Genomic DNA, 26,744 nt, shown 5'->3' with positions numbered 1-26,744 from the left:
GCCCTCCTAAAGAGCTTTCTGGAATCCTGGCCCAACTGCAGAGAAGGAGAGGGTCCTGCAGTAGTGCGCTCTGACTTATATCATGCCTGGGGAGTCAGGGCACTTGCTGCTAAGTTTAGTGCTGTAAATACTCTCCTCTTGGCTGATTTCCAGCTACCAACCTGGCTTCACTGAATGCAGAGGCGGGCAGGGGTTTTATCCAAGCTGGCCCACAGCACTTTGGAACCTTGTTACCCCTGGCTCAGAAACCTGCAATAGTGCCCATGGCCAATGGGCTCACAAAAGGGGCCAGACAGGTAACAACAAAGAATTGGACCAGGTATAAGACAAAGGGGAGTGAAGGGGCAGGGTCTAGCTGACAGGGCCCCGCGGGAGTGCAGGGCCAGGGAGCTGTTCCAATTCCTTCCACCTGGTGGCGCAAGAGCTCCCACTACTGCTCCCATCCCTTTCTCCCTCTCCCATCTCGTCTCTCCCTTTTCTCTCCTGTTGTGTGCTGGCCGATGGCACTGGCCACACACAGAAGAGCAAGACAGCTCTCACCCTCAAGGAGTTCACAGACTGATGGGGGAACCCACTCAAGACTCAACTTTGTGCTCAGAAATCTGGTGGGGTGTTACCTGCTGGCTGGCGCCGAGCCACTGAATCTGAGGCACAGGAGGGCCAGAGCGGCTTCTTAGGCACCAGGCGGAGGGTAGGGACAGTGCGAGGGCGTTCTTGGCAAAGGGAGGCCATGGCCTGGGCAAAGGCTGTGAGGCATGACAGCCACAGCCTGCTAGGGCAGGGAACTGTGGAGGCTTACTTGTGGCTGGGACTAAGGTGCCAAGGGGTGTGGTTTGGGAATAAGTAAAGCTGTAGAGGAAGCCAGGCCCAGACCCCACCTGGCTTTGTAAGCCCAGCTGACATTATGCAAGGTGTTAACTTTCTGGGAAGATGACCAGAAGCAATTGAAGGTAGGACAGGGGAGTGACATAGTCAGACCTGTGTTTTAGAAAGATGTTAGCTCCCTCTGGCCTGGACAGTGTTCAAGAGTGGAGGCAGGGAGACAGGGAGGAGGCTGTAGGCAAGAGGTGTTTGATGGTGGCCTGGACTGGGGAAGCAGCCGGGGTGGAGAGGAAGATGAGCAAGGCTGAAGTTTTACTGAGCACTCAGTGTCTGCCCAGCCCTGTTCTAAGCGTTTTACACATATTATCTCATGGAATCTTCAAACCACTGTTATCATCCCCATTTTACAGACAAGGAAACAGGTTAGGAGAGAATAAGGAACCAGATAACGGTAGGAGAGCATGAGAACCATCAAGAGCAAATTTGAGAGCTTGCTGGTGGTTGGATGTGGGGGATGAGGCCCAGGAAGGGGCCTGGGGAGAATTCCAGCCTTTGGAATCATAAGGTAGGTGGCGCCATCCATGAGACCAGAGCCCTGAAGGAGAATGGATGAGGGCTGGAGAAGAAGAGATTGGTTTCATGTGTTGATTCTGGGGGCCTTTGTGACGGCCAAGCCGAGATGGCCCCTGGAGAGTTAGATGGGAATTACGGGCACATCAGTGGTGCCTGAAACCATGGGCATGGGCGAGCTTGGCCAGGGAACATGGGGAGAGTGAGGGGAGAAGCAGTAGAGGGAGAACAACTGGCAAAGGAGCAGCCAGAGGAGCAGCTGGGGTTGGAAGAGAAGCAGATGAGTGTTGGGGGATGGATCTCAGAGCCTAGAGAACAGGAGGTTTCAAGGACAGAGCTGGGAGAGGGTGAGGGGGATGTGGAGAGCAGTTTACATTGCAGAAACTGGGTTGAGAAGTGTCCACTGGGTCCAGAGAACAGGGACCACCAATGGCCCTGTTAGAGCAGTTTTCGCTGGGGGCGGAGAGAGACAGGAGTGGGAGGTGAGGAAGCCAGTAGAGAGGGAGACCCGCTTTCCACAAGTTCAGCTGTGAAGGTGAGAGGGAGAGCAGGCGCAGGTTGTTGAGGGCTTACTGTTGAGACATGAATTTTTTCTTTGGCTATTTTTTGAAATTTTCACTTACAACTTCATTTTAACCCTGAATTCTGAGAATTTACGAAGTAAACTTCAGTTATCCAAAATTCTTGAATGGGTCACTCTGGAAAACCAACCTTCATTTGGATGAAAATATTTGAAATATAAGATGTCTTATGGTAAGTGCTACAGCTGCTGAGCAAAAGGTCGGCTGTTCTAATCCACCAGGCGCCCCTTGGAAACTCTACGGGGCAGTTCTACTCTGTCCTATAGGGTCGCTATGAGTCGGAATCGACTCGACGGCAACAGGTTTGGTTTTTATCTCTGAAAAACTTTTTATTATAAAAATTATCAAACATCTGAAAGTAGGTAGGACAGTACAATGAATGCCCATATACCCACCATCCAACTTCAAGAGCTGTCAACTCCAGGCCAGTACCCCACCCACTCCGCCAACCCCTGGAATATTCTGAGGCAAACTGCAGATAGTGTATCAGTTCACCCATAAACCCTTAGTATATTTCTCCAAAAGACAAAAGACTTTTAAAATACATCCATAGTAACGTCATCACTCTAAAAATCTCTAACCAAACCTATTGCTGTCAGGTCAACTTCAACTCAGGGTGACCCCACATGCATCAGAGTAGAACTGTGCTCCACGGGGTTTTCAGTAGCTGGTCTACCAGAAGCAGATCACTAGGTCTTCCTTCCGAGGCATCTCTGGGTGGACTCAGAGAATCTCTAACCTTTCAGCTAAGCTTTTTAACAGTTTGTACTAGCAGGAACTACAAATTTTTAACAATATTTTCTTAACATCAACTGCTCTAATTTCCTCTATTGTCTCCCAATTTTTTTTTTTGGGGGGGGGACCAGTTGTTGGTTAAAATTAAACTCCAAACAAGGTCCATTTATTTGTTCCATGTCTTAAGACTCCCTTTCTTATTTCTTTCTTTTTTTTAATGTAATTTATTGTTAACGAAACCAGGTTACTTGGAGGGACGAATTGGAATATGGGAGAGAGGTGAGCACCAGAGCTGGAGAGAAGCGCCAGGGAGGACAGGCTGAGAGGAGAGGGAGGGCTGGGGGGTAAATGATGGCCACACAGTTGGAACATCCATCTTTGGAGAAGGAGGGAGGATGAGAGGCCGGTCCCCCAGCAGGGAAGTGAGGCCAGGGTTCTGAAGGATAGGGTCTGTCCCTGTGCATGCCAGGGACCCCCACAGCTGCTGGAGACAAAGTAGAAAAATGGCCTGAGCCCAGGAGCAGAGACCGCGCTCAGGTTGGCACAGGGAGGGCTAAGGCACAGCCTAAACCAGGCTGGAGGTGTGGGGGGCGGGGCCTGAGGTCAGGTCTGGAAGGAACTATAGGATATTGTGCTGGGCGGAGGTGAAGAGAGGGGACAGACAGTGCCAAAACGCTGCTCCTGGCCCAGCCCCTGCTCCTCCCACCCTGGTTAGGTCCCAGGAGTCCCTCCCTGGCCTCCCAGCTTCAGATCCACCCTGGAGATCAGATCCTTTCACGATGCCGGGATCCGGGCGTCCAGATCGTTTGCTCTGCCTTCTCCTTCTGCTTCTGGTCCCCGACAGCTCTGAGGAAGGCAACACTCCTCAGCGCAGGTTTGAGTACAAGTTCAGCTTCAAAGGACCAAAGCTGGCTTTGCCTGGGGCTGGAATACCCTTCTGGAGCCATCACGGAGGTGAGGGGCAGGGGCGGGCATGGCCATGCCCAGAGTTGCTCAGAGTGCTGGAGGGGCTGACCAGCTCTGGATGGCTGTGACTTAGTGGGGAGTGGGCCTGCCAGTGCTGGCCTGTGCCCAGGGTGGGGCCTGGCCCTGGGACACGCAGTGCTGGAGCCCCAGCACCCAGATGGACCAGGACCCCTCCTAGGCTTGTCTCTTGCTCTACCACCATGTGTCCACCCTCACCTGCCAGCCTCAGTTTCTCCTCTCTGCCTCTCTCCTTCTCTATCCTGGGATTTCTGTCTCCTTTTGTTTTGCATTGGGCCCCCACCCCTTCCTCTGCCTCTTGGACCTGTGAACACACATGTGCGTGCACATACACACTCACGCTCACGCTCAGGCCCAAACACACAAAACAAGCCAATTTGGATCAGCACATACTCCCACTCTCCTGGCTGCAGCCTGTTAGGCCTGTGGCTGTACAAGAGAACTGGGGATCACCAAGAGGGGGGCATCCTCATATCCAGCCATTTAGCCAGAGAGGGCACCAGACCTTCCCTGTATGTGTGCAGGGCGTGGAAACAGGCACGAGAGCATCTTAGCCCACATGTCTGTGTTCCAGACCTTACAAACCCAGACCCACAAAGAGTCTGTCTTCTACCTGATTTTGTGACTTATCAAAAAAAAAAAAAAAAAACCACTGCCATTGAGTTGATTCCAGCTCATAGCAACCCCATAGGGTTTCCAAAAACTGTAACGCTCTACAGAAGCAGGCTGCCACATCTTTCTCCCATGGAGCCACTGGTAGTTTTAAATCACTGACCTTTTGGTTAGCAGTTGAGTGCTTTAACCACTGCCCCACCAAGTCTGCTTTGTGACTCATAAGACCTAGAAAATAGAGAGGAGTGTAGCATAGAAGTGAGAAGAATGAGGCTTAGGGTGCATGAAATGAGTCCAGGAATGTGGCTCATTGCCAAAACATATGCTGTGAGGTCTGCCTACCTGCCAGTGTTGGGCCATAAATTTGGGTTAGAGCCTCCAAGCAGGCAAAGCAAAGAGAGAAAGCAGATGAGTTATGCATTTCTGTGTCTACAAGACACGGAGGAATGGCATGATTCCCGACTGAAACCAGAATAAAATACCACGAGAGTCCCCTTGAAGATAATAGGCCCTTTCAGCAGGGTCTTTCTCCCAGTCTTCCTTCACAAGAGGCACAAGAGGTAAACAAACGACCAGACTGTTTCTCACAGCACCAAGCCAGGCCTTGCCACTTGTTGCTCTGGGCCTTGCCAAGTCCGGGTCATCATAGACCACATGCAGGAGCAGAGGCACGTTCTCCAAAACCACCCAGTGATATGCTCACTGTGTATTCATTCTTTCTTTTATCCAACTCCCACTGCCTGCTGCTGCTCTGTGCTCAGCCCTATCTGGGCCCCAGGGACACAGGGCTGAGTTAGATTCCAGGAGCCCACAGTCTGAGGAGAATCCCACAAAAAATCTGCATCTAGGCTGAATCCAGAAGTGTGGTAGGCGTCAGGCACCCCCTGCCTCCTGCAAGTCACTTTAGAGTCAATGGTGGCTTCCAGAGGTCCCAGGACTTCTTTCTTACAGCCTCAACATAGCTGCCCCTACACTGGTCTTTGCAGAGCAAACAGGCTGGATTAGCAGCCTCCGGAAAGTCCTGGCAGAGCCCTGGGCCCTGGGCCCTGGGCCAAGTTCCAAGCTGGCAGGTTGGAGGGGTGGGGAACGAGTTGGGGTGGGGCCTCTGATTTCCCTTGCCCCATCCCTGGCAAGCCTGCCTCAGTTTATCTCTCTTTTGCTCTCTTCTACCACACAGAGCTCCTTCCTTCCTATCCCCACCCTATCAGTGATAGTTCTTACACAGTGTGCCCCATTCTTCTCCCCTCCCTCCCAGGCCTGGGGCCTGATCCCCTCCCTATACCTTTGCTTTCATGTTTTCCTTGCCTTGGAATGTCCCCTAGGTCCCTTCCCCCAGGCAGCCCCCAGCCTCATCTGGCCACACTGAAGGATCCCTTTAAGCATCCACAGCCTGGAGTCCTGAGCTACCACCTGGCTATTCTCTGATCAAGTGTTCCCTTGTGTTCTGTGGTCTCAGGCAGGTCCTGCTCACTCACAGGGCCTCCGTTTTCTCATCTGAGAAATGGAGAGAGTTAGACATAAATCTCTCATGTGGAAAAAGCTGGCCTTTTGGAGTCAGATGGAGCTGAGTGCCAATCCACTTTGTTCCTTAACTTTTCTGAACTCAGTTTCCTCATCTCTAAAATAGGGTCTCACAAAAGCGGACCCCACAGACATGTGGTGAGGATTAAGTGAGCACCCAAGTCAAGTGCTCAGCGTGGGGCTGGCAACTCCTTGCCCTCCCCTGGCAAAGGCCCCTCAGCTATGCTGGGCTCCCATTCCCATTTCTCCAATGGATCCCTGCGTCTGACCAGCCAGCCTGTGATTTAATGGCCGGCCTTGGTGTTACCTGCTTCTCCTACTGCAGCCCAGCCCAGGCCACTGAGAGCTGATGATGGGGGCCCAGGGTGGGGGGCCAGGCCCTGAGCTGCCACGGTCCACAGATGCCATCCCAGGCCTGGAGGAAGTGCGACTGGCCCCGTCCATGCGGAACAGGAGTGGTGCCGTGTGGAGCAGGGCCTCTGTCCCCTTCTCCGCCTGGGAAGTGGAGATGCAGATGAGGGTGTCTGGGCTCGGGCGCCGGGGAGCCCAGGGCATGGTGAGTGGCCCCCATCAAGGCCCAGCAGAGGGGCAAGTCAGGGGGGTGGATGATGACTCCCACTCAGGCAGGCCCTGGGGTCCAGGGTTCTGCAGGGACCCTGAGCTGCTGGGCTGGATACCCGCAGGCCATGTGGTACACCCAGGGCAGGGGCCAAGGAGGCTCTGTGCTGGAGGGGCTGGCCTCGTGGGATGGCATCGGGGTCTTATTCGACTCCTCGGCTGAGGGTACCCAGGGGAGTAGTGGTCTCCTACCCACCCACCCATGCCCTCTCCCCTCCTCCTGTGCCCATGGCTCAGGGTGCTGTCACCTCCCACACAGAACAGCCCTGCCATCCATGTGCTGGCCAGTGACGGGCACACCACCTATGAGCCGCTTGGGTAAGACCTGTCTGGACTGACCCCCACCCCTGCACCTGGGCTGGGAGGGGTTCAGCAATTACCTGACCACCCCACCTGTGCCCCTGCCCTAGAACCAGACAGGGAGCTGAACCCTCTGGAGGCCGAGGTCCTTGCCACCTCACCTGCTCTGAGCTAATGCTCCTCCTCCCTCCAGGGCCCCCCCAGTTTGGTCTTAGCTGAGCTTCTGGGGCCCCAGGACCTGAGTTTACTTGCTTTTCTCTGGAATTGCCCCACTGAGTCCTCAATTCATTCAGGCCCAGAAGCCCCAGGTCAGAAAAAAAAAAAAAAAAGAGTGAGTGAAATGACCGAGGCTGTCATTTCACTCCCACTAGCTCATCTCATCCCCAACACCCTTGATAAATGGGGATTATTAGTGCCTATTTGCAGATGAGGACATCGAGGCCCAGAGAGGTCAAGTGGCTTGCCCGAGGTCACACAGCTGTGTGCAGAGCTGAGACGGGCCCAGACTTGCCTGTGGAGGGGCGGTGCCCTTGCCCTGCAGACTGCCTGCTGCTTCTTCCCTTTCTCTCGGATGACGTGGCTTCCCATCCTCAGTAGCTGGGCCAGTTTGTCAGTGTCTCTCAGCAAACATCCCTCAGCTCGTAACAATCAGAATAATTGCTAACATTTATGGAGCCGAGCTGAAGTGTGCCAGGCAGAGCGAGCACTTCATGCCCATTGTCTTAGTTAATTTAACCCTCAGAACAACATGATGAGGTAGCTGTGATTATTATTCTCATTTTAAAGATGGGGAAGCTGGGGTTTGGGCAGCTGAGGTATCCTGCCCAAGGTCACACAGCTAGGAGTGCAAACCCAGGTGGCTGCTCTGGAGCTGGCTTTTCCGCCAGCTCTGCGTGGCCTCCCTCTTGGCTGAGGGTGGCAGTGACAGGTGCTTTGGTGTGTCTTGTGGGCCCCGAAAACCTCAGGACCTCTCAACCCAACACTCTTCTCCCAAATACCCAGAGCCTACTGCACTGGCGCCATGGCGAGGTGGACTGGCTGTGTTATCCTTGGCCATGCCTCACATTGTTTGGCCTTCGTGTGTCCTGCTGCAGTCTGAGCCCTTGGCAGAAGGGAGAGGGAAGAAAAGGCCCACCCCAGAGGCACAGGGGGACTTAGAGTTAGAGGGAAGAGTAAGACAGTGGGATGAGGTGGTAGGCCTGGGGGAATTGAGGGGGAAGCTGCCACTACCATTGATCCAGGCTTCTGTCCCCTGGGGAAGGGCCACAAGGAGGCCCCTGCGCCCTTCTTCATCTTTAAACTCCAAGTCCCCTGACTCTAACAGCCAGGGCTTGCTTTCCTGTTCTTTCTTCTGCTAAGGGAACACACTACAGCAGGGGAGACTCAAGCTAGATAACAGGAGGTATGTTCTGTACCAGGTCACCCAGTGGGGAAAAGAGTGGCATTGCAGGTCTGAGCCAAGTGGCCTCTGGGCCCACCCCTGCTGGCCAGGCCTTGGGCCCAATTGGATTCTGAGTGTCCACAGGGATGGAGCCAGCCGGGTGCTGGGCTCCTGCCACCGGGACTTCCGGAACCGGCCATACCCCTTCAGAGCACGGATCACCTACTGGGGGCAGAGGCTGCGTGTGAGTCACAGGGAGGGCAGATTACAGGGCCTCCAAGGGACAGAGTTATGGTGTGTGTGTGCCTATGACCTTGGTAGACATGTGCCTGTGACGCCACATGGGGCCCCTGGCACACATGTGAGTCTCCACACCACATAGGGTCAATGCCCTCATGGGATCCGCTACCTGTACACGGAATCCTCACACTCACGCACAGCACATACCTGAGACGGCTGACATGGGGCCCTGTGTGCAGGCCCCTCCATGCCATTCTGATACCAGGTTCTGTGGTGCCTGCTCTCCTTTAGGGCCAGGGGAGCAGGAAGTCAGAAGTGGGGACCATCCCTCATGCTGGGGTCAGGGGAGAGGAGGGCACTCTGTCTCCGAGGGGCTCACTCTCTCTACACCCTCAGGTATCCTTGAACAGTGGTCTCACTCCCAGTGATCCAGATGTGGTCTGTGTCGATGTGGGGCCCTTGCTTTTGGCCCCTGGAGGTTTCTTTGGCATCTCAGCAGCCACCAGCACCCTGGCAGGTGAGGGCCCTGCAGGGCAGGTAAGAGCAGAGGGGTGGTGCCTCATGAATCACCCTAAGCACACCTTCTAGGGAGCACTGGGTGTGGACCTAGCCACTCCTCACTGTGACCAGGGCAAACCACAAACCCTCTCTGGGACTCTGTTACCATTGCTGGAGAGGTCACGTCTTCCTTGCAGGATTGTTGAAAGTATGAAATGAGATAAAACGCTAGAAGCTTTTACGCCAGTGTTGGCCCCATAAGTGCCCCTAGCTGGGAGCTGGGAGGGACAGAAGGGCAGATGGAAAAGAGATATTTGGGGAAAGGGATCTGAGGAATGTGATCCAATGGAGAGCCCATGGAGGCCCACTGTCCGAAAGCAGGCTGCAGCCAGAGGTGGCAGTCCTGGAATGTCAGGACTTCGGTCTTTTAATTTGGGCAATGGGGAGGCATGGAAGGCTTCTGCAGAAAAGAGTTACATGGTCAGAGTCATGCTGGGAAGGTGGCTGTTGTGTGGTTGCTTCTGCCAGGAGTAGCCGTGCTCTGGGGGTGAGGGTGTCGCTGGGTCTGCTGCCACGGCTCTAGCCCAGGATGTTAAGTGATTGTCCAGTTTTCCCACTCACTAGGGGGCCACCTCTGGCTGTGTGTGGGGGTCAGCCCTCACAGCCCACCCATCTGCTTGTCTGGCTCCTTGCAACTTCCCTGAGAAATGAGCAAGACAAGGCTTACGAAGCTGCCTGAGGTTACCCTGATCTCTCATCTCCCTGAGATATGAAGGGGCCTGGGGTGAAGGTTGCGTGAGTGGGCTGCGGGAGGAGGAGTCTTATGTCCCCTTCTCTGCCCCCCACTCCAGATGACCATGATGTCCTGTCCTTCCTGACCTTCAGTCTGAGGGAGCCAGGACCAGAGGTGATGTCAGCCCCAGGCCCGCTCCTGAGGGAGGCCTGGGGGAGAGCCAGCCCCAGGACCCTTCCGTCCCTCTCAGCCCTGCCTGCTCAGGCCAGGGTGCTCTCAGACCTGCCGGTGCATCTATTATCCCCACCCATATTCTGAGTTCTGCTCAGGTCCAGCCTTGTGCTGGGCAGTGCTGCGGGACAGAGGTACCAGAGCCAGGCTCTGTCCACAAGGACCTCTCTGGCTGGCTGGGTACAGACTGTCACGTTACAGCCCACAGTGATCAGGGCTGGATGTGGAAAGGTGCAGGAGGCTGAGGGGCCACAGAAGAGGGTCCTAATCCAGCCAGGGGAGCAGGGAAGGCTGCTTGGAGTCGAGTTGGAGGTGCTGCAGGAGCTAGCTGAGCAAAGGAACAGCAGGGACAAAGCCTGAAGCCTGAGCGAGTGTATTGGGGTCTGGACTGCAGTGGGCAGGGAAGGGTGTGGGGATCAGAGAGCTGGAATCTGCAGGGCCTGTGGCTGGGCTGTGGGTGAAAATCAGGTGTTTTCCCTGGCTGGGGTCAATGTGTGGTCAGAGAAAAGGACTGGGCTTGTGGGGAGACCTGTGAGAAGGCTCCTCTTGCTCCCATAAGTTTTGGCCTGAGTTTTTGTCTTCATCCTCCAGGCTCCCCCCCGGCCCTTCCTAGAAATGGAGCAGCTCCGCCTGGCGAGGCAGCTGGAACGGCTGCAGGAAAGGCTGGCGCTGGGCACCAGGGAAGACATAATTTTGAAGCCAGACTCTGAAGCCCAGGAATGGGGTAGGGATCCAGGATGCCCATTTCAGCGTCCCAGGATCCTCCTCCCTTAAAAGAGTATCCGTTAACCAGTGCAGGGCTGGAGGCCTGAGAGGGCCATATCTGAGCAGGACCTGGGGCCCAGGTATCCATCCTATTCCCATCCCACCACCCAGACACATCTGTCCAGGTGAGGGGCTTGGTGGCAGGAGCCATGGCTCTCCGGTCCCCATCTCCAAGAAGCCCCCAAATATACACCCATTGCCCCACCCCGAAGACTGCCTGTCCCAGCTCTGCCACACCCACAGGGGAAAAGCACTTTGACCTGGAGGAGACTCTGGGTAGACACATTCAGACCCTACGGGCTCTCCAGGACCTCTCTGAGCAGCTGGACCAGGCTGAGAGGCAATGGAAGAAGCAGGCGGAGTCCTTAGGTGGGACCAGACCTGGGGGAGGCTGGGTGAGTGACCCCTTGGTCATCGAAAGCCCCCACCATAGGCCTAGGGAGGCAGCACTGGATTTGAGGGCACCAGCAGTCTCCTTCCTTCCAGAAAGAGGAGCAAGCATGACACTCAGGAGCTAGTCTCCCCAGGGTGTGGAAGAACAGGAAGACTAGACAGAAAAGCTGCCGGTCGCAGGATGGGGTGGACTGACAAGCAAGGGGGTGGGCAGGAGGCATCTCTGCACAGCAAATCCCTACAAAGCACTGCAGCTGGGGTAGAGAAAGGAGACCCTGGGTATCTGGACTCATCTATGGATTCTAACTTTTGGTTAGCAGCTGAGCTCTTAACCACTGCACCACCAGGGCTCCAAAGGACAAATATAGTCAAAACTCACTGCCATTGAGTTGATGCCAACTCATAGCAACCCCACAGGATAGAGTAGAACTGCCCCATAGGGTTTCCAAGTCTGTAATCTTTACAGAAGCAGACTGCCACATATTTCTCCCAAGAAGCAGCTGGTGGGCTCAAACCACCGATCTTTTGGTTAACAGCCGAGAGCTTTAACCACTGCGCCATCAGGGCTCCTGACAGAAATAGGCTGGGTGCTACTTTGCATGGAGCTTCACATGTGATTTGCATATGGCTCGTTTAATGCTCCGATGCACCAGAATCCTCATTTCATCTCCGCTGCCATCCCCAGTCCTCTTCCAGGGAGTCATGCTCCATGACACACGCAGCCTGGAGGCCTGAGCATGACCTCAGCCAAGGTGTTAGATGCCGGACACCAGTAGCTCTCCTGGGCTTTGCTGGGCTCTGACAGCTCGAGGTTTTAATCTTGTGTGCTCAGGCCAAAGCAGCTTAGGCTGGGCTGCTGGAGTGGGGAAGGGAGGAGGGGGCCGTACTCCAAGGCCAGGTCTCTCTGATTCTGTCTCCAAGCCCTGGGTGCCCTCCTGCCAGATTCCATCCTCCCCAGAAAGAGGCAGCTACCCCTCTGGGTCACCCAGCAGGACAGAGGCCCAAGCACTGGGAGTTGAGAAGCACTGACTCCCGGTATGGGCCACACTCTGGGGCTTCTGCCTGCTTCAGGGGGCAAAGCCACTTCTGGAAAGGGGAGGAGTTTTGAGAAAGCCCAGGAGTGGACATTGTGTGTGTGTGTGTGTGTGTGTGCGCGCGAGCGCGCGCGCGGGTCAAGGGGGAAGCGGGCAATGGCCATCCTCAGGGAGGGGGTTTGCAAGGAGGAGAAATCCAGAAGGCCAGGTGGATGTGGGTCAGATAAACTCAATAAGCCCAAGGTGGGCAGGGCCCCGGTATTCTGGTAAGGCTCCCTATTAGGAAGAGGGCTGTAATGTCGCTGGGGAAGGAAAGAGGGGCTGGGCCCTGGGCCCTAGAGAAGAGGCTGGCTCTCCTGCAGGACTCTGCCAAGGTCAGCACCCTGCTCTGTGGGCAGCAGACTCTGCTCCAGGACCTGCAAGAGATGAGGTAAGGGCACAGGGCGAAGAAGGGGTTCTGGAGGAGAGGAAACTTGTCTCCCCATTGGCCCTTTATCCCTTCATGATTTCCTGAGTACCAAGGGAGGGGCTGAGGGTACAGTTAGGTTTGTTGAGTCAACCTGAATTTAACTCAATCAAGTTAAAGGTTTTGAAAGTCTTCGTTCAAAAGCAAGTCTCTTTGGGAGGAGCCCCTTATGAAGACCCCCATCAGACATTCCCACCCTTAGGGTGGAAAATCTGAGCCTTTCTTTAGTGACAGTTCCTGGGAGGAGGGGACATTTTGATGGGGGTTCTTGGAGGGAAGAAAACCAAGATCATGTCCAGTAGACGGAGGCAGCCCTGGACTTTCTTTGCTCCCTTCCAGCCTCCCAGCATCCCACTCTAGCCCAGGCTTCTGGAACTACCCACAGAGCCCTAGGGACAGGGGGTCCCTTTGTGACGGGGGGAAGGAGGCTTTAGGCTAGATGCTGTGGCTGGAGCCCACCCTGTCCCCACCCAACCACCACACACACATCTAGGTGCCTGGGGGTGGTGTAAGGGTTGAGGGAGTAGAGCTAAGTCCCTTAGGGTCTGGGGATGGAAGCAGAACCCAGGGAAGCTTGGGGTTGAGACAGGCAACTTTAAGGAAAACTTTCTCTGAGCTGAAGGTGTCCCAGGATTCAATGAGAAGGTTTAGGGTGAAAAGACTAGTCCCTGAGAAGGGGCCCTATGGATGGAGCCTGTTCCCACACATGTGCTTCCCTTGCAGACTGTGGGCAATGTTTAGGTCATTGGAGTGCAGCCAGAGGACTAATGAATCATCTTCCTTGCCCCCGCCCCCAGGGCTGCAGCTGCCCAAATGGCCTCAAAAGCTCAGGTCTTCTACCTGCCTGTGGGCACCGAGCATCACTTCTCGGAGCTGGACCAGATCCTAAGCCTCCTACAGAAGGACCTTCGGGGCCCAGTGGTGAGAGGGAAGTAGGGGATAGCATAGGGACCCCATTCTTGAGGCCTGGGCTCAGCCACTCTTCTTCTAGCACTTTTCAGCCCCAAGCACCTCCTGCCTTTTGCCCTCCCCTTCCAGGGACCCCTGGCAAGGCATGCCTGTGTCTGGGTCTGTGTGTGCATATGTACGTACACACAGGGATACAGATTCCATTATCTCTCTGTTCTCTGTAGAGTCCCAGGTTCAGACTCTCAGTGTCAGCAGGACCCTGGGAGATTACTTGGTCCAATGACTTCAATGACCAGAAGGGAAATAGGGTGGGCTGTACGCAGATTGGAGCCCTGGTAGCAGAGTGATTAAAAACTTGGCTGCTAACCAAAAGGTTGGCAGTTTGAATCCACCAGCCACTCCTTCAAAACGCTATGAGGCAGTTCTACTCTGTCCTATAGGGTCGCTATGGGTTGGAATCAACTCAACAGCAATGAGTTTGGTTTTTTTCTTTTTTTGAGCTCAGTGGTGATGCCAGCTCTTCCCTCTGCCCCTACCCCATCTTGCTCTTTCCCTTGCCCTCACCTTCATCCTGCCTTTTGTTCGCTACCCCTTTCTCTCATCTCTGGAGCCTTAGGCCCCCAGATGATCCCAGGCCCCAGGCCTTCCCAGCTGTCCCCACAGATGGAGCCATGGGAGCCAGGCAGGAGGAAGCAGCTTTTTACTCTGCCCTCTCCAAGTTCCCTGGATGAGAGCCAGCAGCCTCAAGCCTGGGGGAGGGAGACACAGCCCACACATGGCCCAGATTCCAGGTCCTCTCCCCACTGCTGGCTAAGAAGTTGAGCTTGGAATCTTAGACTCTTCCCTTTCAGAAAGCGTCATCCAAGGGCCCTCGTCCATCAGGCCAGCCCCCAGGGGCTTCCTCATGCCTTCGGTCAGGCATCTTTCTGTTCTTCCTCATCATCCAGACCGTAGGCTTCTTCAGCTACGTGCACTTCAGGTGGGCCTTCCCACGGTCAGTACTTTCTACACCTTCTCTGCATCTCTGGTTCTGGGCAGGGCTGTAGCCATTCCCATTTGAGAGAGAGGGCACTGAGGCCCAGGGAGGACCTGCCCTGTTCACCAGCTGGCAAGGAGCAGAGCCCAGGCTAGACCAATTCTTTCAATAGGCATGACTGGCCACCTGCACAGCCCTGACCCCATCCGGGCCCTGCTCTCACAGAGTTCACTCTCTAGTTGGAGAAACTGACAAGTAACCAGCAGTCACACCCTATGTGATCAGTGCCACGATGGCAGGAAGCTCAAGGGCTGTAGGAGTGCAGGAAAAAGCAGTTGGCCCAGCTTGGGGAGATCAGGGAATCGACCTGGAAGAGAGATTTGATACGGGTCATTAGGGTAGCTAGGAGTTCTCCAGCCTGACAAGGCAGATAAAGGCACCCATGCAGAGGCAAGGGCATGAAAAAAGGCATGGAAGCGTGAAAAAAGCATAACGTTTTGGAGAAAAAGTGGCAAGTTCAGTATTCTTGGAGCAAATGTGGGACCAGTTTGTGAAATTGGGCAAAGAGAATTAAAAAGGTGGGGGAGATAACCATTTTAGCTTGGTGAATGTTTGTTGAATGAATGGAACATATAGAGGTGTGGGATGTGCTATAGGCGTCAGAAATGAGACTGGCAGTCCTTGTTGATGGAATTTCAAAACCAGAAGAAGCAGTGTGGGCTGGGATGGTCCTGGAGGAGGGGTGAAGTGTGCTGAGCATTGAAGGCAGAGAAGGAGAGGGAATGGCCTTCCAAGTGAGGCAGACAATAAAGCTAGAGCAGCAACCTGAATGTGGGGGGGGGCGGGGGTCGTATGGGTGTGATGTGGCAGGCCAATGGAACCACAGAAAATCCCACTGCAGGGGAGGCTGTTGTGCAGTGAGTATGTGGAGACAAGTGTGGGAGGCTTATCCTCAAATGCCAGAAGGGAGAGGCCCAAGTAACCTTCATCTCCTTTCCCTGACAGCAGGCAAGAGCTGGACAAGAGCTTTCAGGACTGTTTGTCCATCAACAGCCTTCCTCTGCACCGTGCACCATGCATCCCCAGGGCTCTGGGAGTCCAGCGGAGGCAGCCCCTCTCCCCCAGCATGCATGCATGACCAACTGCAGAGCCCAGGAGAGATGCCCACTTCTCACTGGGGAGCAGATGGTGTCTGGGGGGTGGAGGACTTAGCCAGTTGTGCCTTCGAAGTGCCCTCTACTCCTCTCCCTCTGGGTACCTAGCTCCTACCTGCACCTTAGCTTTTGGGGCACTCCCACCTTATTAAAGGTAGATTTCCCTCTCCCTGTGCTTTGATATGTTCATTTACCTTTTGGCTTCACCTTAATCTCTCTGAAGGCTTCTGCTTCCTTTGGGCAGGTAGCTGGAAAGGAGGCCAAGGGCTCATCTGACTTCCAGGAGACCAGACATTCTACAGTCCTTTAACCCTGGAGTATGGAGGGACTGGGCAGTGGAGGGAGGAGGGGTCACAGTTGTACAAAATTGTCCCTAAATTCACCCAGAAATGAGGGTGGTGTATCTTCCAGCGCCCTTCCTGGCACAGCCAGGAACACCATGAGCAGCCCTCTCCCTCCCCACTCCCCCTGCAGCTCCAGGGGTCAGCAGGGCAGGCATATGGGGAGGGGGGGGAAGCCTGAAGGTGCAACTCATGGAACCATAATTGGGATTATCGTTCTCAGGTCTCCCCCCTTTCCCAGAGCCGAGCTCTTTAGACAGCTGTGGGGGCAGCAGATTGGGGGAAAGAGTGGGGAAGTGTCCAGGGCTGGGTCCTTCTCCCCTTGCTGCTATTGGGATCTCCCAGGTAATATCCTGGCTATCTTGGACCTGAGAGAGGAGGAAGAGGGAGGAGGATAGGAAGCAGGGTTTTAGGCGCGTATTAGCGCAGCCCCTTTCCCTGGGGAGCGACCACACCTCCACAGGCCCTAATCCGCTGTCATCAGTGCCCAGCGGAGCTCGGCGTTAAAGGAGGCATGTGGCGAAGGCGGGAGTAGGGAGCCGACACGTGGTCCAGCCTTCTCAGCCCCGTGCATGCCCCCCGCCCCCATAAGGAGGGGTTTGTGGAGGTGGGGGCGGGTCCGGGAGGGGAGGGGGCAGGGTGGGCAGAGGGCGGAGCAGAGCAAGGGCGCCGGCCGGCGGCGGGAGCTGTCCGAGAGACCTAGTGCTGAAGTAGGTGCGGACGTGCTCGGTGCCCGGCGCGGCGACGACCATGGCGTTCATGGTGAAGACCATGGTGGGCGGCCAGCTGAAGAACCTCACCGGGAGTCTGGGGGGCGGCGAGGACAAGGGGGACGGGGAAAAGTCGGCGGCCGAAGCGCAGGGCATGAGCAAAGAGGAGTACGAGGAGTATCAGAAGCAACTGGTAGAAGAGAAGTAAGTGAGGCTCCTTCCCGGCTCCAACAACACTCCTCCACAGCCTCCTGGCCCGCCCCCAGGCCAGCCTCAGGCCCCGAGCCCCCCTCCCCTCTTTTCCTAGACTCAATAAGAGGATGAGAGACTGGGACGTACCCTCTAGGTTGCCCCCAGCGCCAATCCCATCTCAAACCAAAGACCCTGCCCCAGTTTCACAATGGGTCCCTGAGGGAGTGGGGGCAGGGGCAGAGGCGACAGGGGCCGGGGTAAGGAGGGGGGGGGACACGTGCATTTCTGATGAAACAAGTAATCCTTTAATCCCCTCTGGTTCTAGCCGCCTGGGTCTTCCAACTGGGGCTCCTCTGAGCCTGGAGTTCTGAGAAAAAAGGTTCTGCTGAGAGGCACTTAGAGTAACCAAGGCAGATCCTGAGATGGGGATACTCATAGACATTAAGCCTACTTGTGTGCTGGCTGTGCTGGGACAGAGAAGCAGTCAGAGTGAGTTAGGGGCTGGACACTGGAGCTAGGCTGCTTGGGTTCAAATCCTGGCTTTGCTTCTTATTAGCTGGATGACTTTAGGTAAGTTACTTAATTTTTCTGTGCCTCAGTTTCCTCTTCTGTAAGATGAGGATGGTAGTCATATTTTTTTTAATTTAATAATAAATTTAAATTAAAAAGAAAAAACAGTTGCCATCGAGTGACTCTGACTCATGAAAACCCCCTGTGCTTCAGAGTAGAAGAGTGCTCCACAGAGTTTTCGATAGCTGATTTTTCTTGAGTAAATCACCAAGCCTTTCTTCCGAGGTGCCTCTGGGTGGATTTGAACTCCAAACTTTCGGTTAGCAGACAAACTTGTTAACCATTTGTACCATGAAGGAAGTCCATATTACATATTTTATATATTTGTTATGAGGATTAAATGACTTAAGGAACGTAAAGCACTTAGCACAATGTCTGGCACTTGGCAAATCCTCAGTAATTGTAAGCCATTATTATTTCACTTAATCATAACAGTCTTGTGAGTTGTGAAATCTTATTCTCATTTTACAGAAGGGAAAAGTGACTTACCCAAGAACATACTGAAAGTGGTAGTGGAGCCAGACGTCAAACCAAGTCTGTCCCGATTACTTTCCCCTCCACAGCTTGTCAGGGATGAGAAAAAACAGACCAAGTCGGAGGGCAGGAGGGACACATATTAGGATCTGCAGAGAGCTACATAAACAGACATCCCCCACCCAGCCAGCTCCATCCAGCAGCGGGTGTGAGGCCCACAAAGGGCGCTGGGATAGGGGTAGAGGCAGCACAGACTGATCACAGTAGGCCAGGGAGGAGCCCCCTCCTGACCCGCTGGCCCACCGGAGGGAGGGATTCTGCCCACGGTCAGGACACGAAGACCTCCTCCCCCACTTCCTTGCAGACCCTGCCCCTTCTCGCTGCCCTGGCGATGACTTCACACCCCCTCCCCGTGCCCCCGCAGGATGGAGCGGGATGCTCAGTTCGCTCACAGGAAAGCAGAGCGTGCCACGCTGAGGAGCCACTTCCGAGACAAATACCAACTGCCCAAGGTAAGCAGGCCCAGGGCTGCAGGGCCTGAGGTCCTGAGCCCTGGGGTGGGGACTTTGCCCCACTCTGGGGGCTGCATTTTTCAGCCTGTAAGTCTCCCGGGGTATTGGGTTCAACCCTTCCTTCTCTCACTCATTCTTTCGTTTTCCCTCATTCACTCACCCAAGGTTAACCAGGGCCTGCCAGGTGCCAGACCATAGCTTGATGCCAGGGGAAGCCTCCACAGCCCAATGGGTTTGTGTGTCTGGAGGCAGGCCAGGCCCCTCTCTCCTCCACCCTCCCTGGCCAGGCCTGGGCAGATGAAGGCCAGGGGGCCAGGGTCTGTGGGGGAGGCAGAAGACAATAGATTTTACCCCAGGAGTGAGTGCAGTGGAGGTTTCTGAACACACAAGGAGAGCAGGGTGGGGGAGAGAAGGCAGCACCTTCTGAATGCCAGGCATTTGACCTTCGCACCCTCACCTAACCCCTCCCCCCATAACATGGCCAGGTAGATATCACCCACAGCAACAAGTGAGGAAAGTGAGGCTCAGTGAGATTAAGGGACTTGACTAAATTCATTCAGCCAGGGAATGGTGAAGCTGGAATAGGAGCTGACCCCTCTGCATACTGAACCTGCGTTTGCTCCAGGTCCACAAGCTGCTTCTCAGGGTATGGGGTCTGCCTGCAGAGAGCAAAGTACCTCCTTGGTTCGCCAAGCAGCCAGGGAGGATGTGTCAGGAGACTCTGGCCTCTATGCTTCCTAGGCACTGTGGCATCAGACAGGCTTGTAAGTGTTCCTCTCCCATTGTCTCAGGAGGGAAACTGAGGCACAGCAACTTCCAGAGCATTACCTGTGTGCCCAGAACTGTGCTAGACTCTGAGGGGAAACAGAAGTTTCTACTTGAATTGGAAGATCAGATATGTGAACATCACATTCATTCATTCAACAAATGTTTACTGAGCCCCTGGCTGCCTCTGTCTCCCCCCAGGGCACCAGTCTTTTTGGAAGTCTCTCAAAGGGAAACTGGTCCAGAAAGCCTTCCTTTCTGGAACGTTACCGAGTTATACCCAGCTAGGAACGGAGTCACTCCTCAAATGCCTGCACTAAGCATGTAAGTGACACAACTCCTGCCATCAGGGCACCCTAAGTCCAGTAGAAAAGAGAAGACTTGGATCCAACTGAGTAGGACATAGAGTGGAAAGCCCCATTACACCCCACCCTCCAGGGACAAGAAAACAGAACAACCGTCAGTAGGTGCCCTGCCATGAAAAGAGAGCATAGATGTTGAAATCAATGATATGAGTTTAAAGCTAGCTCCCCTAATTCCTAGTTGTGAAACCTTGGACAAATTATTTACTTAAATTATCTGAGCCCCTATTTCCTATATATAAATAGAGATAATACCTACCTCACAGGATTACTATGTGAATTAAAAATACCCAGCTCAATATCAGACATATAATAATAGGTGTTCAATAAATGGTACCCATCACTATTATTGCTTCTTCCTGCAGAATGCTGTTGTTGTTAGGTGCTGTCAAGTCAATTTTTGATTCATAGTGATCCCACGTGACAGAGTAGAACTGCCCCATAGGGTTCCCTGGTGGTGCAGTGGTTACTAACCAAAAGGTGTGCTAACCAGAAGGTCTGCAGTTCGAATCCACAAGCAGCTCCTTGGAAACCATATGGGGCAGTTCTACTCTGTCCTATAGGGTTGCTATGAGTCAGAATTGACTCTATGGCAATGGGTTTTTGGTTTAATCCTTACAGGAGCAGATCACCAGGTCTTTCTCCCATGGAGCCACTGGGTGGGTTCAAATTACCAACCTTTTTCAGTTAGCAGCAAGCTCTTAATCACTGTGCCACCAGGACCCCTGCAGTATAGTTAAGGGTGAATAGTCAGCATGTGGCACAGATGACTGTGACAGTGACTTACAGGTATTTTCATTTTGTCTTTACTCACTATGCTAGTCCTTCAGCATCTCAGAGTGAAGGAAGGCGGTATAAAAGTGCAAGGTATAAAAGTACAAGGTTTCCATGTTTAAGTATCAAATGCTGGATCCTGGAATGTGGAGGTGGGAGGTGAGCTCACTGGAACATGCAGATCAAGAATCCAGGGCCCTGGGACGCGGTCCAGGCCTCCTCCCTACCCCCCAACACTGGGTGCTCACAAACTTCCACCCCACCTCATGCCCCTCCCGTCTTCCCTTCAGAACGAGACAGATGAGAGCCAGATCCAGATGGCAGGTGGAGATGTGGAGTTGCCCCGGGAGCTGGCCAAGATGATTGAGGAGGACACAGAGGAGGAGAAGGCCTCAGTCCTCGGGCAGCTGGGCAGCCTCCCTGGCTTGGACCTTGGCTCACTCAAGGACAAGGCCCAGACCACATTGGGAGACCTTAAGCAGTCAGCAGAGAAGTGCCACATCATGTGACCACTTCCCCAGGGTTATCCACTGGGTGACTGAAGGGGTGGGCCTACATGAGGGCTAAGAGCATGTCTCAAATCCCAGGGACCCAAACCCCATTGGGCTTTGTTTCCCCAGCCCCACATTAGCCCCAGGACCCTTCTCATCCCTGCCCCAGGCTTGCCTTCTGGTCTCTCCCTCTCCACTGGGACCAGAGTCCCCATTCCTCACTGTACCCCCCAGGACCCCACTCACTCAACCTGGGGAGGCCTCCCAAGGTTGTAGGAATAGGCCCATTCCTCTCTGACTGTGGCCTCAAATTCCTGCACATACAACCACCCAGAGAAAGACACACAGAGAGAAAAAAAACCCTGGCATAAGCAGAGGCCTAAGCTATAGACGCATCCTTGCACACACACACATAGACACACCCATGGGGCAGTACCCCTGGATGCCCAGCCCCTCTAGACATGACACTCAGATACACTCAGAGGTGGCTTTGGGTAGACACAGACCTCAACAGACGGGAGTTCTGAGTTCCAAACTTCACCTTTCCTGACCTTGAAAGCCACTGCTCTTTCTGGGCCTCATTTCATCATCTGTAAATTGGGGATGGACTAGGTGATTTCTAAGACTCCTTCTAGCTTGGCCTTCTGAGCCCGTGGAGCCAACCCCACACCCCTCCTTTCTCCGGCAGGGTAGCAGCTGCATCCACAGCTCAGGCATCGCTGGGCTGCCAGTGCCTCCACTGTGGGCTCTGGCTCTTGGGAGCTGAGCGATGCTGTGTGAGGGGCAGAGTGCCAGGGATGAAACTGGCACTGAACAGCAGCCCCGGTTGCTCCAGGCCTTCTTTGGGCCTAGGGCCCAGCCAGTTCTATTCTGTTCCTGTAGCTCTCTCTCTGGATTCCATAGCTGGAGTCTCCTCTCCCAGCTCAATGAAAAATAAAAACTTCAAACGATGTGCTTATCTTCCCACTTCTTACTGACCTCCGGGAGTTTTGGGGTTCACAACCCCCCAACCCTATGCTTGGAGGGGTGTCCTCTGCCTCCTCACCCACAGCTTCATAGGAGAGAGGAGAAACCCGAAGCTAGGTATGGAGTGTTTCCTGTGGGACCCCCTTCCGGTGCCAGCCCCTATAAGATGTTCAAACTCTACCTTCTCAGCGACCTGGGGGAGGGTGGGGTCTCTGCCCTGACTGAGCACATGAGGCCCAGCCTGAAGCTCATGAAATGGGTCTGGGCCTTGAGGAGGATGTGGCAGTCAGCTAGCTGGCTAGGGATGCACCTGGGGGAGGTGGGGCCTCTGGGGCATTACCTGAACCCACAGGAGGATTCATGCAACCGTAGCTGTGTCCAGAACCTTCCCACCTTGAGGTAAAAAAAGAAGGCAGAGCAACTGTGTTCCAGCCTTGGCACTGTTATTTGACTTTGAACAGGTCCCTTTCCCTCTCTGGGCCTCTGCTTTCCCTCTGTAAAATCAAGGAAGAAATCTCATCCTGCTCACCTGTTGGAGAATCCAGGCCATCCCAGGGCCCGCAGGAAGAAGGCTGACTACAGGTGCACCCACTTAGGGTCTGGGCCCCTAGCCTGCTACTGAGGCCTAGGCCTGTGGGGAAGGCAGCCAAAATTTAAAGGCAGGAACAGCCATCTGAAGGTTTGGTTTCAAGGGCAAACTTTCCACTCGGCCTGCTTTGTAAACTAAGAATGAGGAACAGAAAACCTATCTAGTAGGTAATGTGGAGAGGGGTGGGGAGAGGGAGAGAGGGGATGAGGAGGGGAAGGCAGGGAGAGACACAGGCCCAGGGTTGGGGCAGTGCTACTCGGCTGTCAGCTGGGCTGTCAGCTGGGCCTCGCTCTCCTGAGCAGCCTGGGGAAAGGCCTGGCCTCTGAGCTGCTCCTAGGCTGCCTGGGAAGGGCCTGGTGGCCACCAACAAAAAAAGGCCTCCTGACTTTCCTGGAGCTGGAGGAGACCCGAGTCAGGGCCTCAGGCTGGTAAGAGGGCGGGGGAGCTGTAGACCCCCTCAGTAGCATCAGCAGCGAGGCCCACGTCAGCAATCCACCCTCCAGGGGCCTTCTGCCTAATCGGAGCAGACAGACTCCTTCCCTCTCAGTGGTTTGCAGGGCAGGGGAGAGGGGCAGTGAGGAGACTGGGGGAGCTTGTACTCACTGAACACTCACAAAATCTGGCCAGCTAGGGCCTGGGGTCAGGGAGCAGGAGGAGAACCCCAAGAAGCCCCTGACCTATGTGCACCATCCCTGGAATGGAGTGGAGGAGGCTTTGTGGAAGAAGGAGGCAGCCCTGGGGCCTGGCAGAAATGCGCAAGAGAGGGCAGGGGCAGGTTCCTGGGCTTGCTGGCCTCGCCCTGTCTCCCTCCAGCGATACCCCCTCTTTCTTCTACTCAGTGTGTTTCTGTCCATCTGTGTTCCTCTCTTCTGAGTCCCCACATTCTCTGCCTCATTCCTGGCTTAGGACTGCACCCTTGCTCCCACTGGGGGCTGACCTGGCCAAAGGAGAGCCCTCTCTGCACCTGCTCACATTCCTAAGCCTTCTATGTCCACTGCTACTCTCTTCCCTCCTGCTTCTACTCATGGTTTATCTAGCCACTTACACTCCCCTGGTGTGATGCAAGGACCTTGTAGAAAGCCACTAGCCACCAAAACTTCCCTTTCCACAGTGCCTAAAACCCTACCATTAGGGCACAGAAGTAGTTTGGAACAAGGCATTTACCTCCCCAGACCCTCTCCTTTCTTGCTCCCTCCGGTTCTTCCTTCCACGTTCCTTCTTCCTTCTCTCCCTTGCAGGCAGTCTGAAGATGCAGTAAATGTTGACTAAAGGTGAGAGACGCCCTAGGATCCCACCCCACACACACTCTTTTCGGGGGCAAGGATGGCCTGGCCTGTTTCCCCGTCCCTACCCTCAGGGCCTCTGGCTCCCTTACAGGGGATTTCTGGAGGACTGTTGTCCAGCCCAGCCCCATCCAAGGAACCTCCAGCCCCCTTCTCCTGTCCTCACCCACCCAAGGCCAGCTCAGGCCTGGTTCCCAGAGGGAGGGGGCACTGCAGAGAAAGCAAGTGACTTTCCTGAGGCCAGCTGCCCCGCAAGGAGGAGGTGGGAGGGTGACCAGGGAGCTGGCTAGGTCTCCCTTCCCCCCAACAGCCAGATGGTCTCCTCTTCAGACACTGAAGGCCCCAGGCAGGTGCTGGGGACATGTGGGTGACGTTCATTTGCTGAGCCCGAGCTCTGGCAATGCCTACTGACCCAGCTGATGCTCAGCCCTGGTGAGGCAGAGAGTTTCTGCCCTCTGTCCTTACAGACCTGACTGCCCTGTCTCAAACCCAGTGCCTGGCAGGCAAAGCCGTTCCCAGAGTCAGAGGCTTGGGAGAGCATGGGCTGGGTTCAGGGCAGCAGCAGCACTGGCGCTGCCTCGGCCTTATTCAGCGAGAGCTGTGCCTGTGTGCCTGTGTGTATGAGAGAGAGAGGTCATTTGAGTGTCTTAACAGATCTGTAAGCTCATACCAAAACAAAAAAAATCAACCTCGTTGCCGTTGAGTCGATTCTGACTCATAGCGAACCTACAAGACAGAGTGAAACTGCTTCATAGGGTTTCCAAAGCCATACGTCTTTAAGGAAGCAGACTGGTGGGTTCGCACTGCCAACATTTTGGTTAGCAGCATACATGGCTTTAAATGTTTTTGTACGTGTGTCTGTGGCCTGTTGCTGTCTGTATCTGAGTGTCTGTGGGTTTTCGAGTGTATATGTGTGGCTGTGAGTTACCCTGAAGGAGGGTGGTCATTGATGTGTCCCCAGCCTCAGCACTGGGCCATCTCCCTCTGAGGAAGGACTGGGACAGCAGACTGGCCTCTGGGGACAGGATCCCTTCTCCATGGCCTCCTGGAGGAACCAAGGCTCTGTGTCCTTCTCCATGCCCTATTAGCAAGAGACAGGCTGAGCGCAGGGTCACCTGGGTCCCTCAGCTGGCTCCAGAGACACCCTGCCTCTCCCAAGCTGCAGGGGCAACTCTAGGACCCAGGGCTGCCCCCTTGGACACAGAGAAGGCCCAGGCTCAGGCACTCCCAGCTTGACCCAGTGCTGGTTCTGGGCTTGGGAAACTTGAGTAGAGGTGGGAGAACAGGGCAGGGTGGGGCACCCAAAACATTACTGGTGGATGTCTGCCCTGCTTTGGTCACTTTCAGAGTGTTGAGGATGAGAGGTGGAAACAACCCCCACAGACTAGCAAGTGTCCCAGAGGCCTCTGCCATTAGGGGAGGAGAACTCTATTGAGAGTGAGCCCCCACCCCACCCCCAGCCTTGATCCTTGGCAGGTGACCTGGACTCAACCGGCCTGGAGGCCACTCAAACTCTACCCAGGGAAGGCCCCTCCCTAGCAGTCCCAGCTTCCCAGGCCTTCCCTGCACCCAATCCCTCCATTCAGGCCCCTTGTCTCAGCCAGCCAATGTGGGTATCATATTCTCATAAAAAGACCAAACTTAATGGTCTGACTGAGACTGGAGGAATCCCGGCGGCCATGCTCCCCAGACCTTCAGTTGACACAGGACAGGAACCATCCCCGAAGACAACTCATCAGAAATGAAAGGGACTGGTCAGCGGGTGGGAGAGAGACGCTGATGAAGAGTGAGCTAATTATATCAGGTGGACACTTGAGATTGTGTTGGCAACTCTTGTCTGGAAGGGGGATGGGAGGATAGAGAGAGAGGGAAGCCGGCAAAATTGTCAAGAAAGGAGAGACTGAAAGGGCTGACTCTAGAGGGGGAGAGCAAGTGGGAGTAGGGAGTGAGATGTATGTAAACTTATATGTGACAGACGGATTGGATTTGTAAACGTTCACTTGAAGCTTAATAAAAGTTATTAAAAAAAAAAATTGGGGTCTGTGGGCCAGCCTCCAACCTACCATCTTACTGTTCAATTAGTCTTCTAACCTGTCCTTCCTTGTTCCCACTCCACCTCCCTCCAGTCCTCTCCATCACCCCACAGCCAGCTCCATTCATCCCCCTCCTTCCTCTCCCTCACTTTACTTATCGAGGCTTTTGTGTCCAGCCTATTTCCAGAGATAATCTGAAGTACGTTCCTCTCCCCAGATCTGAAAATAACACTTTATTGAATTCTTATTATGTATCAGGCTCATGTACAGTATCTCATTCAATCCTTACAGATTCCCACAAGGTACTTATTATCCTCATCCTCATTTTACAGAGGAAGAAGTTGGGGTTATTCACTGGGCCCCAAGCCTCAAGGCCAAATGTGGTCTAGCCAGGGTCTTCGCCCTGGCAGCCAGCTCCTCCAGTCCTCTGGACCACTACTTCACACTGCCTCCCAATGGCCAGCTCAAGATCTTCAGGGAGATTAGCTCCCTTCTAGAAGCCCTTTCCTGTCTGTAAGGTAGACTGAGCATCTTGGTGGCATCTGAGAAGTCTAAGGAACTGCTCCCTTGGGCAAAGGGTGGCTGCCCAGATATGTGGGCACCCCTCCCTTAAGTTCCCAGGGATGCTCCCAACAAGTGCTGTTCAGATCAAGACCTGAGGTGTGTGTGAGGGCCTGCTGGAAACCACCCCAGTTTGGGGGTCCTAGGGGCTGGTTATAACCACGAGACCCCAAAGGATGCCCTTTCTCCCTACTCCAGCTCACTGCTCACCACCAGCTCAGGATAAGAGAGGTGGGAGCCTAGGCGAGCCTTGTCCAGGGTGAGGGAACATGCAGTCTGAGCACACAGCATCCTGTAACTGAGCCTGTCCTTCTCAAGGTGCAGACGGAGCTCTGGGGTGCAGAGGGGAAGGGCCTTGACAAGGCTTCTAATCCCATGCTTTCCCTCTGCCCCTGGTCCCTTAGATGGTGGGCAGGGATGGCGGCTGGTCAGCCTGAGTCTCCCTATCCCCCAGGGCCTGTGGCTACCACCTCACCACCCCGTGACCCTCCCCCAGCCCTCCTTCAGGTTACCCAGCTTTTTCTGTGACCCCTCTGGCCCCCACCTATGAACAGGGGCTACCTGTGGTGCTTTCCCAGCTCAAGAAAAGAAGCACAAG

General features: G+C 54.6%; 2 protein-coding genes across 2 annotated transcripts; both read left to right on the top strand.

The window, feature by feature from the left end:
• The first annotated feature begins 22 nt into the window (after positions 1-22).
• On the top strand, positions 23-15,900 carry LMAN1L (lectin, mannose binding 1 like). Its single transcript, XM_064267272.1, has 14 exons — positions 23-3,662; positions 6,227-6,381; positions 6,509-6,617; positions 6,704-6,761; positions 8,269-8,368; positions 8,761-8,881; positions 9,714-9,769; positions 10,418-10,550; positions 10,835-10,986; positions 11,906-11,964; positions 12,365-12,448; positions 13,282-13,405; positions 14,245-14,372; positions 15,378-15,900. Exons 1-14 carry the CDS (start codon positions 3,488-3,490, stop codon positions 15,505-15,507), a joined length of 1,584 nt encoding a protein of 527 aa, XP_064123342.1. The 5' UTR covers positions 23-3,487; the 3' UTR covers positions 15,508-15,900.
• A 714-nt stretch (positions 15,901-16,614) lies between these two features.
• On the top strand, positions 16,615-21,784 carry CPLX3 (complexin 3). The gene is made up of 3 exons (XM_003413823.4): positions 16,615-16,778; positions 18,235-18,322; positions 20,514-21,784. Exons 1-3 carry the CDS (start codon positions 16,615-16,617, stop codon positions 20,730-20,732), a joined length of 471 nt encoding a protein of 156 aa, XP_003413871.1. The 3' UTR covers positions 20,733-21,784.
• Positions 21,785-26,744: the final 4,960 nt, after the last annotated feature.

This window comes from Loxodonta africana, chromosome 13, assembly GCF_030014295.1.
Source record: "Loxodonta africana isolate mLoxAfr1 chromosome 13, mLoxAfr1.hap2, whole genome shotgun sequence".
NCBI classification, from domain to species: Eukaryota; Metazoa; Chordata; class Mammalia; order Proboscidea; family Elephantidae; genus Loxodonta; species Loxodonta africana.
The sequence above is the reverse complement of the archived record's forward strand: the minus strand, read 5'-3'. Positions and strand labels throughout refer to the sequence as shown.

Coding starts and splice junctions, on each gene's coding strand:
- CPLX3 (XM_003413823.4), top strand. CDS start 16,615: ATGGCGTTCATGGTGAAGACCATGGTGGGCGGCCAGCTGAAGAACCTC. Junction 16,779..18,234: donor AAGCAACTGGTAGAAGAGAA/GTAAGTGAGGCT, acceptor GTGCCCCCGCAG/GATGGAGCGGGATGCTCAGT. Junction 18,323..20,513: donor ACAAATACCAACTGCCCAAG/GTAAGCAGGCCC, acceptor TCTTCCCTTCAG/AACGAGACAGATGAGAGCCA.
- LMAN1L (XM_064267272.1), top strand. CDS start 3,488: ATGCCGGGATCCGGGCGTCCAGATCGTTTGCTCTGCCTTCTCCTTCTG. Junction 6,762..8,268: donor ACCACCTATGAGCCGCTTGG/GTAAGACCTGTC, acceptor GAGTGTCCACAG/GGATGGAGCCAGCCGGGTGC. Junction 10,551..10,834: donor CTCTGAAGCCCAGGAATGGG/GTAGGGATCCAG, acceptor CCACACCCACAG/GGGAAAAGCACTTTGACCTG.